The 14,998-nt window shown below is 38.9% G+C and overlaps 1 protein-coding gene across 1 annotated transcript; it reads left to right on the top strand.

The window, feature by feature from the left end:
• The first annotated feature begins 9 nt into the window (after window positions 1-9).
• On the top strand, window positions 10-2,742 carry LOC130988577 (cyclin-B1-2-like). The gene is made up of 4 exons (XM_057912459.1): window positions 10-364; window positions 447-547; window positions 1,810-1,907; window positions 2,486-2,742. Exons 1-4 carry the CDS (start codon window positions 245-247, stop codon window positions 2,584-2,586), a joined length of 420 nt encoding a protein of 139 aa, XP_057768442.1. The 5' UTR covers window positions 10-244; the 3' UTR covers window positions 2,587-2,742.
• Window positions 2,743-14,998: the final 12,256 nt, after the last annotated feature.

Genomic DNA, 14,998 nt, shown 5'->3' with positions numbered 1-14,998 from the left:
TCAATGGTGTGATCTTTTGTTGTATGAGTTATCGGCTCATAAGTTTTGGTCCGATCCAATTAGTTCGGCCCGTATTTCTTTGGGCCTGTGGAGCCCACAATCCTACTATATCAATATTTCATTTTCTTGAGCTGAAAGCTAACTTCATTTCTTTTTTTTCCTTTTTCATTTACTATTTCATATTTTCTCCTCCCATTACCACTTCCAATCGCTAAACGAAAATTCACGAAGTAGAGCAATTATAATGGATCCCGCGAAGACGATACCACTGGAAGGCCGCGCCGACGATTTGCTGCGTTTCGGGATCCACGGCGTCAAGAGCGATATCATCGAACCCCACCCTCTTCAATCTGCCCGTCGCTCTGTAATGTTTCAACAATTTCACTCTCTCGCTCTGCCTCTTGATTTGTGTCTTTGATGTTGAATTTTTGTTTGGTAATGAACAGGCGAAGCAAACGCAAGAAGAGATGAAGAAGAAGATCCTGGCGAATACTTATGGAGCAGCATTTCCGATGAAGATGGAGATGGATTGTCAGATTCTCTCCAAGTTTGTGTTCCTCTAGCTCTTTATTCTTTCTCTCTCTCTCTCTCCACACACACGCGTCCGCACTCACTCTTAATTTTGCTTGTATTGTGTAGTGAACTTTTGGAGCTAGGGTTTTTATTTTGGCGGAATATTGGAGGTTTTATTTTGAACTATTTATACGTTTGAATCTGGCTAAATCAAAGTTTCTTTACTTACTAAATTTCAACTCATGTCTTCTTTCAAATGGACAATTCTTTGTGCTATGATGTTTCCGTTTCATATGTTCCCGGTCCTTTTCTTTTGCTGAAATGTTTGAAAGTTGATAAATGTTTTCTATATGCTGAATTAATGGTATCTGGGACTGGATTCTCGAATTTTTCTATGAATGGGCTTCTTATCATAGTATTTGTTTGAAGACTGGTTAAAAGAGTTAGTCGTAAAGGCTCGAGTGGTACCGTCAGAAACTGAGTTGAGGATTATCTACCTTTGGCCTTCAGCTAGTTATATATGCTACTGAATTTTTCGTCTTGTCTATTATGCACCTGCCTCTATAGATAGAATTTTCTGAGTACATTATCTTTCACATATATGGAATGTGGAAATGTGTCCTGGAGCTGATTAACTATCTATGATTATAACCTATAATGATGCTGGTGATATTGCTGCTGTATGTGGGTTGTGACATTGGTCATTTGTTGAAAGTTAGTAGAAATATATACTTTTCAGATGATAGATTGTGTCATTAGAATCTTTAAATTCTCCTCTATTGAGGGCTGCAATAGGAAGATTCTCAAATTCTAGTTCATGTGTTTCTTCTTAAGAACATATATTTAATCTTGTGTGGATTATGTGTGAAACTTAGTGCAATTATGCTCTAATAAAGTAGTAATGTCGTGCAAAATCAAACAATGTCTTTTTTTATCATTATCAAAATCAATGTGCTTTATTTTGTTTTAGTGAGTGATATTGTTTCTTGCCATGACTTATGCTGTCATGTGTTCCTCAAATAATATACTTAAAGATTCTTGTGTTTGTTCCGGTACAATCTCGTTTTCTTTGATAAACCTGCACTGTTAAGTTCTTTATGTTCTTTTCCTTTATCCGAAATTTTGTATATGCTGAATCTTGCAAGAAATTAGTTCGAAATTTATAAATCTTGTCTATGAGCTGCATAAAATTCTTCATATGTTGCAATAAGGATCTCAGCGGATGTTCTTGTTACAATTTAGCCTTGCACAAATTCTCTGTAATGTGTTATAATGCAACCTCTTTTTGCTGCACAGATTTCAAAGGCCTCCTGGTGCAGTGCCTTCTTCGTTTGTAGGTCTAGAGGCCTTTACTGGAACTATGGAAGAGTTTGGTTTTGAAGATTATCTCAACGGTAAGGGAGTACTAAGAGAGTTCCCTATTCAAATTATAGAAAATTTTCCATTTAATGTTTCATCAACTTGACATTTTATGATAACTTAAGGAATAAAATTGGTCAAAGTGATACCTTGAGATCTTATAGCATCATTTGAAAATCTTAAAACTATAAAAATATGCTGCTAGGGCCATTTCAGTCACCTACTGGCTATGAAAGGCATTAGAGTGAACTGTATGATTGTTGTAATTATACTAAGCTGTAAGCATCAGTTCTTTCAAAACCATACATAAAAGTCCTAAATTATAAGGGTTCTAACTTCTAAGTTTAAGTTCATTCTCGTGAATAGCATGCCAATCCCTATTGCTGAAGTGATGTCTATTATATTTTTCCTGCGTTCTGTTGTATTTGTGTTTCCATTCATGCATTTAGCTGCGGCATAAAAACTAAACTGATTTATGAAGTGTTGGTTGAGTCTTGAGAGAAATTATGGTGTACTAATACTTTGATCACGGGACCTGAAAAATGCTGTGAAATGGTTCTGATTGTCTTTCTCGGTCCTTGCTCTATTCCTGAAATTTTATATATCGTTTCAGATCCCAGGGAGTCTGAATCATACCGTCCAGTTGACCTGCATCATGGTATGGAAGTTCGTCTTGGTCTGTCGAAAGGACCGCCATGCCCTAGTTTCATGTGAAGCATCAATTGATTTTCTGGGGTGGATCTTAGGTCTTTTCTTGGTGTATTGATACTATTACATGTATCTTTGTCCACTTAAAAGGCTCAAAATAGACTGTGTTGTACTCGTTGATAACAAGATAGTTCCTAAAGTGTCAAACAAGCTTGAACAGTATGTTGGGTTCGATTATATGCTTTTACGGTTTTACCTACATTCCATTCTAAAAACATGCAGTTGGAACAAATTACATCAACCATACCCAAAAATTCCATCTAGTACATTAATGGAAGCCACAAATTTCAATCAGATCTTAGTCATTATACGCATATTTGTTCGAGTCTTCTTGCGTACTATCTCTAAATCCGAGGTCTATCAAGTTTTCCTTAGTGCTTCTGACATCAACTGAACTTTTGAAGATGTGTAAATAATCGTATTCGAATCAGAAGAGAAGATATACAGATATCTCTTTAAGCCACTTTGAGTTATAATTTAGGAGCACGCACTCTCTTCCCGCGGCCAAGTGTTGAAGGGGGTAGAACTCAAAAGGTATTCACAACTTTAGTCACTTTTTATCGAAAGGCCAAGGCAAAGAAGAAAAAAAGACAGTAAATTTGATTTGACAGTGCACCGTGTGGAGGATTTGAAAGGCCCGAAATGACTTCATATTTAATGGAATTGATCCATGTATCACAAAAATTATGGAAGCTGTGAAGATTAGTACTTGGAATTGATCCCTTGGTCTTTTTACTGTTTTTATATTTGATTGGTGTTGTCGGCCAAAAGATTGTCTTCCATGTAAATTTTAATTTTGTTATCCTCGTGGTGTAACAGCTGAGTACCCCTTGTACTCATCTTTATTTATAATATATTTTTGACTTAAAAAAAAAAGGTATTCACAACTTTTAATTGTTGATTGGGTTGGGTTGGGTCGGGTCTGGGTAGGTGTGGCAACGGCAGATCCCGCCTCACACCAACTCTGCCACCTTTCGTGGATCATGATCATGCTCATGCATATCATGAAAATTACTGCAGAAGCTTCCACACATCACTGGATAGGTCGCCCGATTTAAGACCGCTCGATTATTTTAAATATGGGTTTGATTTCTCATCGCAGATTATGGATTTGGAGCCATTGTTGATGGCGATTGACTTCATGAATTATTCCAACGCTTACGATATTGGTATTCTGGTCCGATTTAGCAAAGAGGTCTGCGCCTATGATTATGATTTTTCCAGCTTAAAATAATGATGATGATGATGAAATGTATATGTATATGTGTAGGAAATTAGTTTTAAGTTGACTAATATTTGACTAATTTTTTAGTACTGAAAATATTTAATTTTGCAGAATTAAATGGCACAAGATCGATCTACGTTTCGAGGAATAATTAATTGAAGTTGGGTACTTGAAATTTGGAGTTGTGGGAAATGATGAGCATTAAAGAGAGATTAATGCTTATCCCACATTGATTTGTGGATAACATTTATAAAATTGTGTGCACACGTGACGGGTTGCAAAGCCCATACACGCGCGCCGCCGCTGCCGTCGCTCGCCCGGCCCCGTCACCCGACCGCGGACTTGAACTTTGATCTTGACAATTGGTCATTGGGTGGTCTTTGGGCTGGCCTTTGCGCCTACCCTTAGCTCCCATCAGACCTTATCTTTTTGAACCAACAGTTTCTCGGCCCAAATAACGAGGCCCAACCCGTTTGGGCCTACACGTGCACATGGGGCTTGACCCGACGGGAGGATCCGTTGGTCTCCCAGCTAGAAGCTTCCATCAGTTGGAATTAAGGCTGCAGGCTCCCCTATGGGTGGACTATGCCTATAAATAGGACAGTTACTCCATGCATCCAACACTTAGAAAAATCTGCATTCACGATTTCACTTTGCATTCTCTGCACTCATATAGTCCAGAGCTCTGTCCTCGCCTCGTTCCAGTTCGTCGGAGCTCGTTGGTCTGCGGTGCTGCTACCCACGAGACGAAGTCATTTCATCTTTGGAGACTGCACACTGAACCAAAAGCACTACCGGGGCGTATCTCGTCTTGCGGATAGAGGATCCTCCTCGACTCAGCCTTCAATTTTTTGATTCTTTATTTTCTTGTAATTTCAATACAATTTTTCCTTGTAATCTGATCTTCTACATTTCTACTACATTGTAAACGCCCACAAGCTTGTAATTCCAACAATATGTATGTTTGTATTTTGTATATGTTTTGGATTTTAGGACTACCTTATGTAGTGTTGGTATATATATGCAGAGGATGTAGGAAACTAGTGATGTAAGATTTTGCTTGATACTGTAGATTTTGATGCATATGTTGAACTCTGTCGTTGCCGGCATTCACTGAGTTGGAAGCTGCGCAATAGAGGCTTAATTGTTGTAGTTAACTCCAGTGAATGGTAGTAAGATGCACTTATGAAAGTTAGCCATTTAGTTTGACTTGGTAACTTTCTTTTCTTCTTTTTGCTAATAAAGATCTCACTGTTTGCTAGGGAATAGAAGGAGATCTGCCAAATACACTACAAAAAAATATTTTTTTACCGAGGGATCTCCGAGTGAAATCCATCCCTCGGTAATTATCGAGTATTTCGCGAGAGATTTTCGAGAGATAATGTATTTTTAACATTACCGAGAGATTACCGAGAGTTTACCAAGTGTTGAAATTACCGAGAGAAATATTCTCTCGGTAAGTGTTAAATTAAATCTGGATATTTAAGTATAAATTTATAGTTTAAATTTACCGAGTGGAGTATTCCCTCGGTAATTAGTTTTCAAATTTACCGAGGGACTACCGAGTGTTTTTTCCCTCGGTAAAATTAAACTAAATACTGTTCATCCACATCTTCCTCATACTAACATTTTCCCTCCCCAAATTGAAAGCCCTAGCTATTCTCTCTGCCCCCTTTCGCCGTTGTCGTCCGCCACCCCACCACCGTAAGCTTTCGCCGTCTGCTACTCTCTCTCTCTCTCTCTCTCTCTCTCTAAGATCTCTCTGTGTGTGTAATTTCGTCAGCTTTCACCGTCACCCGTTCCCCCGCCGCACGTCGTGGCTCTTTAAGCTGCTTTTGTAGCGCCTTCACTTCGCCGCCAACGCCGACTAGCAACTTACCTTCTTCTAACAGCAGAGCCACGAAGACTACTGCTTCCACCACTGATTGATTCAGTCTTAGAATTCTGGAGTGGAATAACAGTAAGCTGAATAAGCCAATTTGGGGAATTAATCTTGTCGAGCAATCTCGTTTGCTTGAGTGGAAGCATAATCTTACTTGTATAGTACTTTTAGTGTTACCTTGTTGAATCAGATCTTATTATTACCTGTTTGGGTGTTTTCCTTTTTTCTTCCTTATTAAATTTACCAAGGGAAATTGATGCAGTTACCGAGGGAATATTCTCTCGGTAAAAAAATAATTTTTTGTTGTGATATTTAATGAGTTAACTTCAATGGAGATGATTTTTTAATTGTTATAATGAATAAAAATATTTAAAAATCAAATTAAAACATTAAATGATACAAAATTCTATAAATTTAGTATTCATTTTAATATAAATTAAAATTTAGTAATCATTATAATACAAGTACCATAGTTCAATAAAATTTTATGAAATTAACCCACAATAATTCAGTAATAATTGATTATTAATTTCAACTGAAATCGCATAAAACAAGTTTTAATCTGATCCATTCAATTTGGAACCTATAATCAACGGAAAAGGACGTGAAACCCATCAAAATCGAAAGCAAAGAAGGAATATTGGAAAGAAGGGGAGGCAATGATAGAGAAAAAGATAGAAAAAGAGAAGTGGAACGAATTTGTTAAGATGACATTGCATGACTGAGTATATTTATCCTTAACAGTATGATTTCTCCAATCCACCATTTTAATGGGATAACAATCAAGTAAAACTAGTTTAAATGATATAAATGTTGGCTATCCTTGACATCATCTAATGATACGCAGCGGAATATACATTCAAGGATTAGATCTAGATTTACAAATGCATCATGTGTAGAGATAGGCACACAACGAAAGGAATAACTTACCCGTTGTGTGGTAAACGTGGGTCTCGATTCTTGCCGTGAATCCACTACTAAGGTATCCACGTGTATGTCGATTCGATGCAGGAACTATTCCAAGTGCACGATTCAATCGTCGACAGCTAGGAAATCTCCGATTGAAACTATAGTGCTCTCTTAGTGTTTGCAAGCAAAAGCTTAAAGGCTTATTCTAGTAAGACCAAGAACTCTTACTTATAGGCCAAAAGAGTTGGCTTCTCATATAAGCCAAAGAGTTGTCTTACTAAGGAAGCCAATCCTATTCCAATTAATAGGTCTATTAGTCCAACTAATTTCCAATTAATTAAGTGTTATTAGAATATATCAAATATATCCTAATCTAGTCCATAATATCTTTCAATCTCCCACTTGGACTAGCATTAGATTAAACACCAAGCACTATCTTTGCACCCTTGGGCGAACCAACAATACACATAAAGTGTGACCCTTTAGGCCTCCATTATCGACGATAATCAAATTAAAGTCTACACAAAACTCCTAGACTGCGTTGTGTAGCGAACTCGATATATGAAGAACGTTTACGTGGATTCTGTAAACAAACCTTTATATGAAGTTTATGCAATATCCCTTCATTCACGAACCACTCGATTGAGCCTAGGATCTGCCATGTGTCTATCCCAATAGCTCAATCATTTTATCTCATCTTTATTAAATGACCCTTCCGATCATATTCAATTATTCTAATTGAATATATCTTTGCATTGGCCAATGACTAACGGTCAAATAATATAGAGAATTTGAAGTGTTCTCTCGAAATTCAAATCGAGGAATGAATCCTATTTTTGGCTCAACTACCATTTCCATTTGCCTCATGATGTACCCAACACAAGTCGTATCTACCCCTTTGATGGAGTGCAAGCATTGTACTTGGTCAAAGCACACCACTCAACAAACAAAATGAGTATTGACCTCAAGTCAAAGGACTATTACGTACTCCATACACCATTAAATCATAGACACTAGAACAAATGATTTAATAGCAGGGTATACCAATATTCTCCAAAATATCCATGTGTCCATCACGAGAATCAAATTACTCGTAGTTGTGAGATCAACTACATTCTCTAAGAATATGATGCAGACCACATGCTAACCTATCACATGTCATCAATATCCCATTCTTGATGACCATTGGTTAGGGCATCTTTAGAATTACACTCAAACCATTAATGTCTCACATCATTAATAGTAGTGATAATTCAAGGGAACAAATAAAAGAATAAAGTTAAAGCAATAAAACCAAATATTCTAATAAATGCACTAGCCCATGAAATCAAATAACATATATAAATGTGATCAGGTAAGGATGTCTCAATTCAAATTGTTTCTAAGACATTCAAACCAAAACTCCCACTAAATTAAAGCCAACTTCCAATATGTCTAACACCCAAGCTCTCAAAATGCTTGTTGTGTTTTGCTATACACAACGGCTTGGTGAAAGGATCAGCTAAGTTATCATCAGTGGGTACTCTTTCTAATTTCACATCGCATCTTTCAATTATTTCTCTGATCAGATGAAATCTGCCTGTCATGCTAAGCGCATATGCCACATCTGGCCTAGTAGATGTCATGGCATACATTATCGATCCTATAGCAGAAGCATATGGGATCCTTTTAATGTATTCAATCTCTTGGTCACTAGAAAGGCAACCCTTCTTAGACAAGATTATACCATGTCCCATAGGAAGAAATCCTTTCTTAGAATTTTCCATTGAGAAGCGCTTTAGCAATTTGTCTATGTAGGTGGATTGTGATAATCCCAACAATCTATTTGGTCTATCCTGATAGATTTTTATCCCAAGGATATAGGAAGCATCACCCAGGTCCTTCATCATGAAGGAGCTAGCCAACCAATCTTTCACGGATTGCATCATGGAACGATCACTACCCATAATTAAAATGTCATCAACATATATGATAAGGTAGACAATGTTCCCATCTATGCGTTTACTATAAACACATGGATCCTCTTTGCTTCTAACAAAATCAAACAATTTGATAGCTCTGTCAAAGCAAATATTCCAACTCCTAGAAGCTTGCTTAAGTCCATAAATGGACTTCTTTTGCCTACATACTGCATTCGGCCTTTCTTTGGATACAAAACCTTCAGGTTAAGTCATATAGACTTCCTCTTCAAGTTCTCCATTGAGAAACGCAGTTTTGACATCCATTTGCCAAATGTCAAAGTTATAGTATGCAGTTATAGCAAGTAAAATCCTAATGGACTTGATCTTTGCGACTGGTGAAAAGGTTTCGTCATAATCAATGCCCTCGCGTTGACTATAACCCTTTGCCACCAACCTAGCCTTGTAGGTTCGTACTATGCCATCTGCATCTCTCTTCTTTTTGAAGATCCATTTGCAGCCTATGGGATATTTCCCATCTGGCAAATCAACTAGTTCCCAGACTAGATTGAAGTACATCGAGTCCATTTCAGAAATTAAGGCTTCAAGCCACTTCTCCGAGTCGGTGCCCGACACCGCTTCGGTATAGGTCTTAGGTTCATCATCATCCGAATCAACTCCATCATCTTGGTTCTCAACCAATAGATTAAGTCTTTCAGGTGCTCGACGATTCCTACGAGGCCTATGGAGTTGTTCTTGCGTTTGTTCGGGTTGTATATTCTGAATGTGAGCAGGTTCCTCTGTGTTGAATGTTTCAACAACTTCAGAATTTTCAGGGACATCCTCAAGGTTTTCTTGAGGTGGTGGTGACACAACTATTGTATCATCGTGTCTTTGATGCATCTCATTGTCTTGAGGTGTCTCTCTAAGAGATATTCCCCTTCCCAATAGATTATCAAATACTCCCACTGAATTCTTGTCCACACCATTAGACAAGTTTTCATCCTCTATGTTATTTTGCGGTTCTTGAATTTCTTCAAGTTCTATCGTATTGTGACCTTGTTCCTTAGAGACAAAGGTGTCTTCCAGAAACGTCACATTCCGGGAAACAATCACCTTGTGATCACCGGGAACGTAGAAATAATATCCAATTGTTTCCTTAGGATATCCCACAAAATAACATTTCTCACTTTTAGATTCCAACTTATCAGTCATCATTTTCTTAACAAAAGCAGGACATCCCCAGGTCCGCATATGGTTAAGACTTGCCTTTTTGCCACACCATAACTCATATGGTGTTTTCTCAACTGATTTAGAAGGAACTCTATTCAGAATATAAACAGCGGTCTGTAAGGCATGCCCCCAAAGGAATAAAGGGAGACTTGCAAAACTTATCATGAATCGAACCATATCTAATAAAGTTCGATTCCTCCTTTCGGATACCCCATTCATTTGAGGTGTCCCCGGAGGAGTCCAGTCTGACCGAATTCCATGTGATTTTAAGTAATCAAGAAACTCATGGCTTAAGTATTCTCCTCCTCGATCTGATCGAAGAGCCTTTATACTTTTCCCAAGTTGTTTCTCGACTTCTAACTTAAACTCCTTAAATTTCTCAAAGGCCTCAGATTTGTGCTTCATGAGATACACATATCCATACCTCGAAAAATCATCAGTAAAAGTTATGAAGTACGAATATCCACCTCTTGCTTCTGTTGGGAATGGTCCACACACATCTGTGTGAATCAATTCTAGCAAGTCTTTGGCTCGTAACCCCTTCCCATAAAAAGGTTTCTTAGTCATCTTACCTTTGAGACAGGATTCACATGCACCATATGACTCAAGGTCAAATGATTTGAGATAGTCTAACTTTCTCAATCTCGCTATCCTGTTCTCATTGATATGACCAAGTCTACAATGCCAAAGATAGGTAGTATTATTCGCATTACTCAGCTTAGGTCGTTTGTTTTGTACATTGAGAATACTCCTTTCACATTCAAGATAATATAAACCATTCAAAAGAAAGGCACTTCCATAAAACAATCCATTAAGGGAAAACGAGCATCGACTATTTCCAAAATGGAAGGAAAAACCTTCAATGTCTAACATCGGAATGGAAATAATATTCTTAGAAATAGAAGGAACGAAGTAACAATTACTTAAAACAAGTCTATTTCCCGAAGGAAGATCTAATCTATAAGTCCCCACGCGTTCAGCAGCAACTCTTGCTCCATTTCCCACGCGTAGATCGACTTCCCCGGGCATCACTTTCTTGGTTTCACTTAGGCCCTGCACATTATTGCAAATGTGTGAGCCACAAGCTGTATCTAATACCCAAGATTGTGAATTATCAATAGACATGTTTATCTCAATGACAAACATACCCGAGCTCAAACCCGATGCACCTTGTGCCTTGTATTTCGGGCAGTCTCTCTTCCAGTGCCCCTTTTCATGATAGAATAGGCACTCATCCTTTGGCAACTTCGGCTTTTTCTGAGCCCCTCCACCTTTAGGCTTCAAACTAGCATCAAATGTCTTCTTCTGCTTTTTCTTCTGCTTGTACTTCCTTTTGGAAGACGTGGCAGTAGAGCTCACCATGAGCACAGATTTGCCTTTAGAGGTGGAAGACTCATAGGTCTTCAACATGTTATGAAGCTCAGGCAGGCTTGCCTTCGTGCCGTTCATATTGAAGTTCACAATGAAGTTTTCAAATGAGACAGGCAAAGACTGCAGAATCAGATTGACAGAGACAGTAGCGGGTAGCATCGTTCCAATCGATGCCAACCTCTCAATCAACCCGATCATCTTCAGTACATGATCAGAAACCTGACCCCCATCATGAAGCTTACACTTAAAGAGATCTCGGAGTATCTCATACTCCATAGTCTGAGCTTCTGAAGCATACAGACTCTTCAAGTGTTTCAGCATATCATAAGGGAACATGTGTTCGTGTTGCCTCTGTAACTATGTAGTCATAGAGGACAACATCACACATTGTGCCGATGTTGCATCCTCGACATGCTTCTTGTGAGCAGCTTCATCAAATGATGCATACTCAGCAGACTGCTTGTCAGAAATGACAGTGATTGGGTTGTCCAAGACATACTCAATCTTCTCTAGCCTTAAGACCAGACGCAAGCAACGGAGCCAATCCGTAAAGTTTGACCCAGTCAACTTGTTTGTTTCTATCAAACATTTCAGTGCCAAATTCGACATATTATCTGATCAATAAATAAAGAAAAGCAAATTAGAAAGAATAAACTATGATCACATTGTATCACTAATCAAACAAAGGGCTATCGTATTGATTAGCTCCCACTAATTTTAACATATCTTACGCCCCCAACGTAAAATACGAATTTATAATCCATATAAATCTTAGTGGTCCAAGATCCAAGTCAATATTATGCAGCCTCTGCTTTGCTGATGACTACAATAATATTACTTAGTAGGCCTCTAAGCCAATTGCAACAACAATTTTACAACTCTTGGTTGATTAATCCAATTAATCTGCGTCCTTAAATCATTCTTGGTCGCTTTGCGTTCCAAAATAATTTAAGCAAGTCAACCCCATCACACGGTGCCAACCTATGAATGAGTCTTGGCCTTATCGATTTAGAGCATACAATTTTATGTAAATACCCTTGGACGAAAAGGTTAGGAACTCAAACAATTATGATGGACGACGCGTTTTGTGCTTTACACAAAGACTTATATTTAATGGGGATTTAGTACGTGATACTAATTGCTTATATTTAATATCCAATATTAAATAGCAAAACAATTACTGGGTGCCGCCTACCCAGGCATATAAAATGCGGACCACACATATTGGGCGCCGCCTACCCATACATAGCAAAGCGAACTACATATACTGGGCGCCGCCTACCCAAGATAAATGCGGTCTTTAACTACTATAGTTAAATAATAAGCATAAAATCGAATAGCATGCTTATCACATAAAGACATAAAACCTCTACGAATAAAATCATTAATCAAATTAATATTTTATTCTCTAATTAAATATGGGTTAATCAATTTATATTAATTCTAAATTAATATAAATTTATTTCTATTATTATTAATTCAAAATTAATAACAATAAATTTAAATTTATTAATCCAATTAATAAATTAATCTGAAATTGAGATTCAATTATTAATTCAAAATTAATAAAAGATTTTTTTTATTAAAGGGGCTGTTACAGCCCAACTGGGCCATTTAAATGAAATAAAGGCCCAGCCCCTTTCATTAAACAATTTTCGCAGCCCATCAGGCCCAGGCCCATACCAAGGCCCAAATTCCTTTGGCCCCAAAAACCAATTCAGCAGCTAGGGTTGGAGAAAAGGGATTTGCAGCAGCAGCCACTGCTCCCTTCTCGTTCCCGTCGCCACGTTCGGAGCCCTGGAGCCACGCCGCCGCCGCCGCCGTGCGCGAAGCAGCGGCGCCATCGACGTCGCGCGGCCTCGCCGGAGAGATACTCGCCGGTCGCAGCTCAAAGCTGCGTCGGAGGAAGGCGGCGACTTCTCCAGACGCCTCCCCTCTCGTTCATCTCGCCCGGAGCAGCAGCCGCCTCCCTCCAATTCCCGTCAGCCCGTCGCCGCCACCAGATCCGCGACGCCGACGACGTCTCGCGGCCTCGTCTGACGAAGCCCGCCGGTCGTCAGCACGCTGGAGTCCAAGGTTGCGTCGAGAGGAGGCGTTTTTCTGAGGAGGAAGCAGCGGTGCTCTTCGCCGCGAGCGCGCAGGTTCGCCGCGCGAGACCACTCCGGTGCGACGCCTCTCGCGCCGTCTCGCCACCAACACGCCACCACGCCGTCATCTCCCACCACCGGACTCCAAGCCCGAGTCACCGGGATCATTACAGAGGGGCAGCTGCACCTCAGATCTGAAGCGCGACGTAGGCGGCGGAAAGCGATCGGGCGCAGCACACCGGCGAGCCCCGACCACCTGCCGCCGTCTCGTCTGTCACCCACGCCCTCTGCATCAGCGGTGGTCGATGGTAGCGTCCGGCGAAAGGCTCGTAGGTTCATCCAATGAACATCCAATTTCAGAAAACCAATTCTCCAAACAAATTTCGAAAATTTCTAATTCCAAATTAAATTTCAATTTCGAAATCAGATTTCTAAAATCACATATTCTTAACCCATAAACAATTAGAACACAATAGCAATTGTAAATCGAGCCCCGGGCTCTGATACCACTGTTGGCTATCCTTGACATCATCTAATGATACGCAGCTGAATATACATTCAAGGATTAGATCTAGATTTACAAATGCATCATGTGTAGAGATAGGCACACAACGAAAGGAATAACTTACCCGTTGTGTGGTAAACGTGGGTCTCGATTCTTGCCGTGAATCCACTACTAAGGTATCCACGTGTATGTCGATTCGATGCATGAACTATTCCAAGTGCACGATTCAATCGTCAACAGCTAGGAAATCTCCGATTGAAACTATAGTGCTCTCTTAGTGTTTGCAAGCAAAAGCTTAAAGGCTTATTCTAGTAAGACCAAGAACTCTTACTTATAGGCCAAAAGAGTTGGCTTCTCATATAAGCCAAAGAGTTGTCTTACTAAGGAAGCCAATCCTATTCCAATTAATAGGTCCATTAGTCCAACTAATTTCCAATTAATTAAGTGTTATTAGAATATATCAAATATATCATAATCTAGTCCATAATATCTTTCAATAAATAATCAAGAATATTTGGATATTCCAAAGTTTCAATCTATCAAAGTAAACAAGTGATTAACCTTACTATTTTATCTATCAAAGTTAATCCTTCAAAGTAAACGCCCCCTAAAATCTTGAAGCGGATACAGAAGAGGGCGAAAATAACCAGAAGTGTACAGAGAAATTTCTGAAGACGACCAAGCCTTCGGCTGCTGGTAATATCTGGGAATGCGATCTTTCAAAGGGTAGCCGGAACAATGGCGAGGTAAATAACTCAACTTTTAAAAAAATAGTTGAAAGGGATTTTATTATTTGGTACAAAGTAGGGTTTAGCATGTTTGGGTATGTGAGATGCAAGTGAGAGATGCATCGAGTTTGAAACATGATACGTAAGTGGGTCAAATTCCAATAGATAATAAATGAAGATACTTCCGTTCAATATTAGAGGAATGAGGGGAGGAAAATAAAAGTAACAGTAAAAAATATGGTAGATAAATACGAGATTGATTTTGTGTGTATTAGGGATGACAATTTACAAGCGGGTAATGGATATCCGTGAAAATCCGACTTTAATAGGTACCGGTTTGAAGGGTATTTTATATCCACGGATAGTTTCGTGGTTACAATTCACTATCCATTTAATTCGTGGGTATGCGTTTGAATACTTACTATCCATACCCGTGAAACTCGTTTACCTGCGAAAAATATTCGCGAAAATACCAGGGAAATACCCGTGAAATGCCCACGAAAATACACTTAAAATATGGGCTTTGTATATAACATATCAAATATGGGCCAACATACCCGTTCTGAAAAAAAAGGCCCAA

The sequence above is a fragment of the Salvia miltiorrhiza genome, chromosome 6 (assembly GCF_028751815.1).
Source record: "Salvia miltiorrhiza cultivar Shanhuang (shh) chromosome 6, IMPLAD_Smil_shh, whole genome shotgun sequence".
Classification (NCBI taxonomy): Eukaryota; Viridiplantae; Streptophyta; class Magnoliopsida; order Lamiales; family Lamiaceae; genus Salvia; species Salvia miltiorrhiza.
This window is presented reverse-complemented; position numbering and strand designations above follow the sequence as displayed.

What these genes read in the sequence shown, in the direction of transcription:
- LOC130988577 (XM_057912459.1), top strand. Translation starts at nt 245, where the DNA reads ATGGATCCCGCGAAGACGATACCACTGGAAGGCCGCGCCGACGATTTG. An exon ending in GATTGTCAGATTCTCTCCAA is followed by an intron (nt 548 to 1,809) that starts GTTTGTGTTCCT and finishes TTTGCTGCACAG; the next exon opens with ATTTCAAAGGCCTCCTGGTG. An exon ending in TTTTGAAGATTATCTCAACG is followed by an intron (nt 1,908 to 2,485) that starts GTAAGGGAGTAC and finishes ATATCGTTTCAG; the next exon opens with ATCCCAGGGAGTCTGAATCA.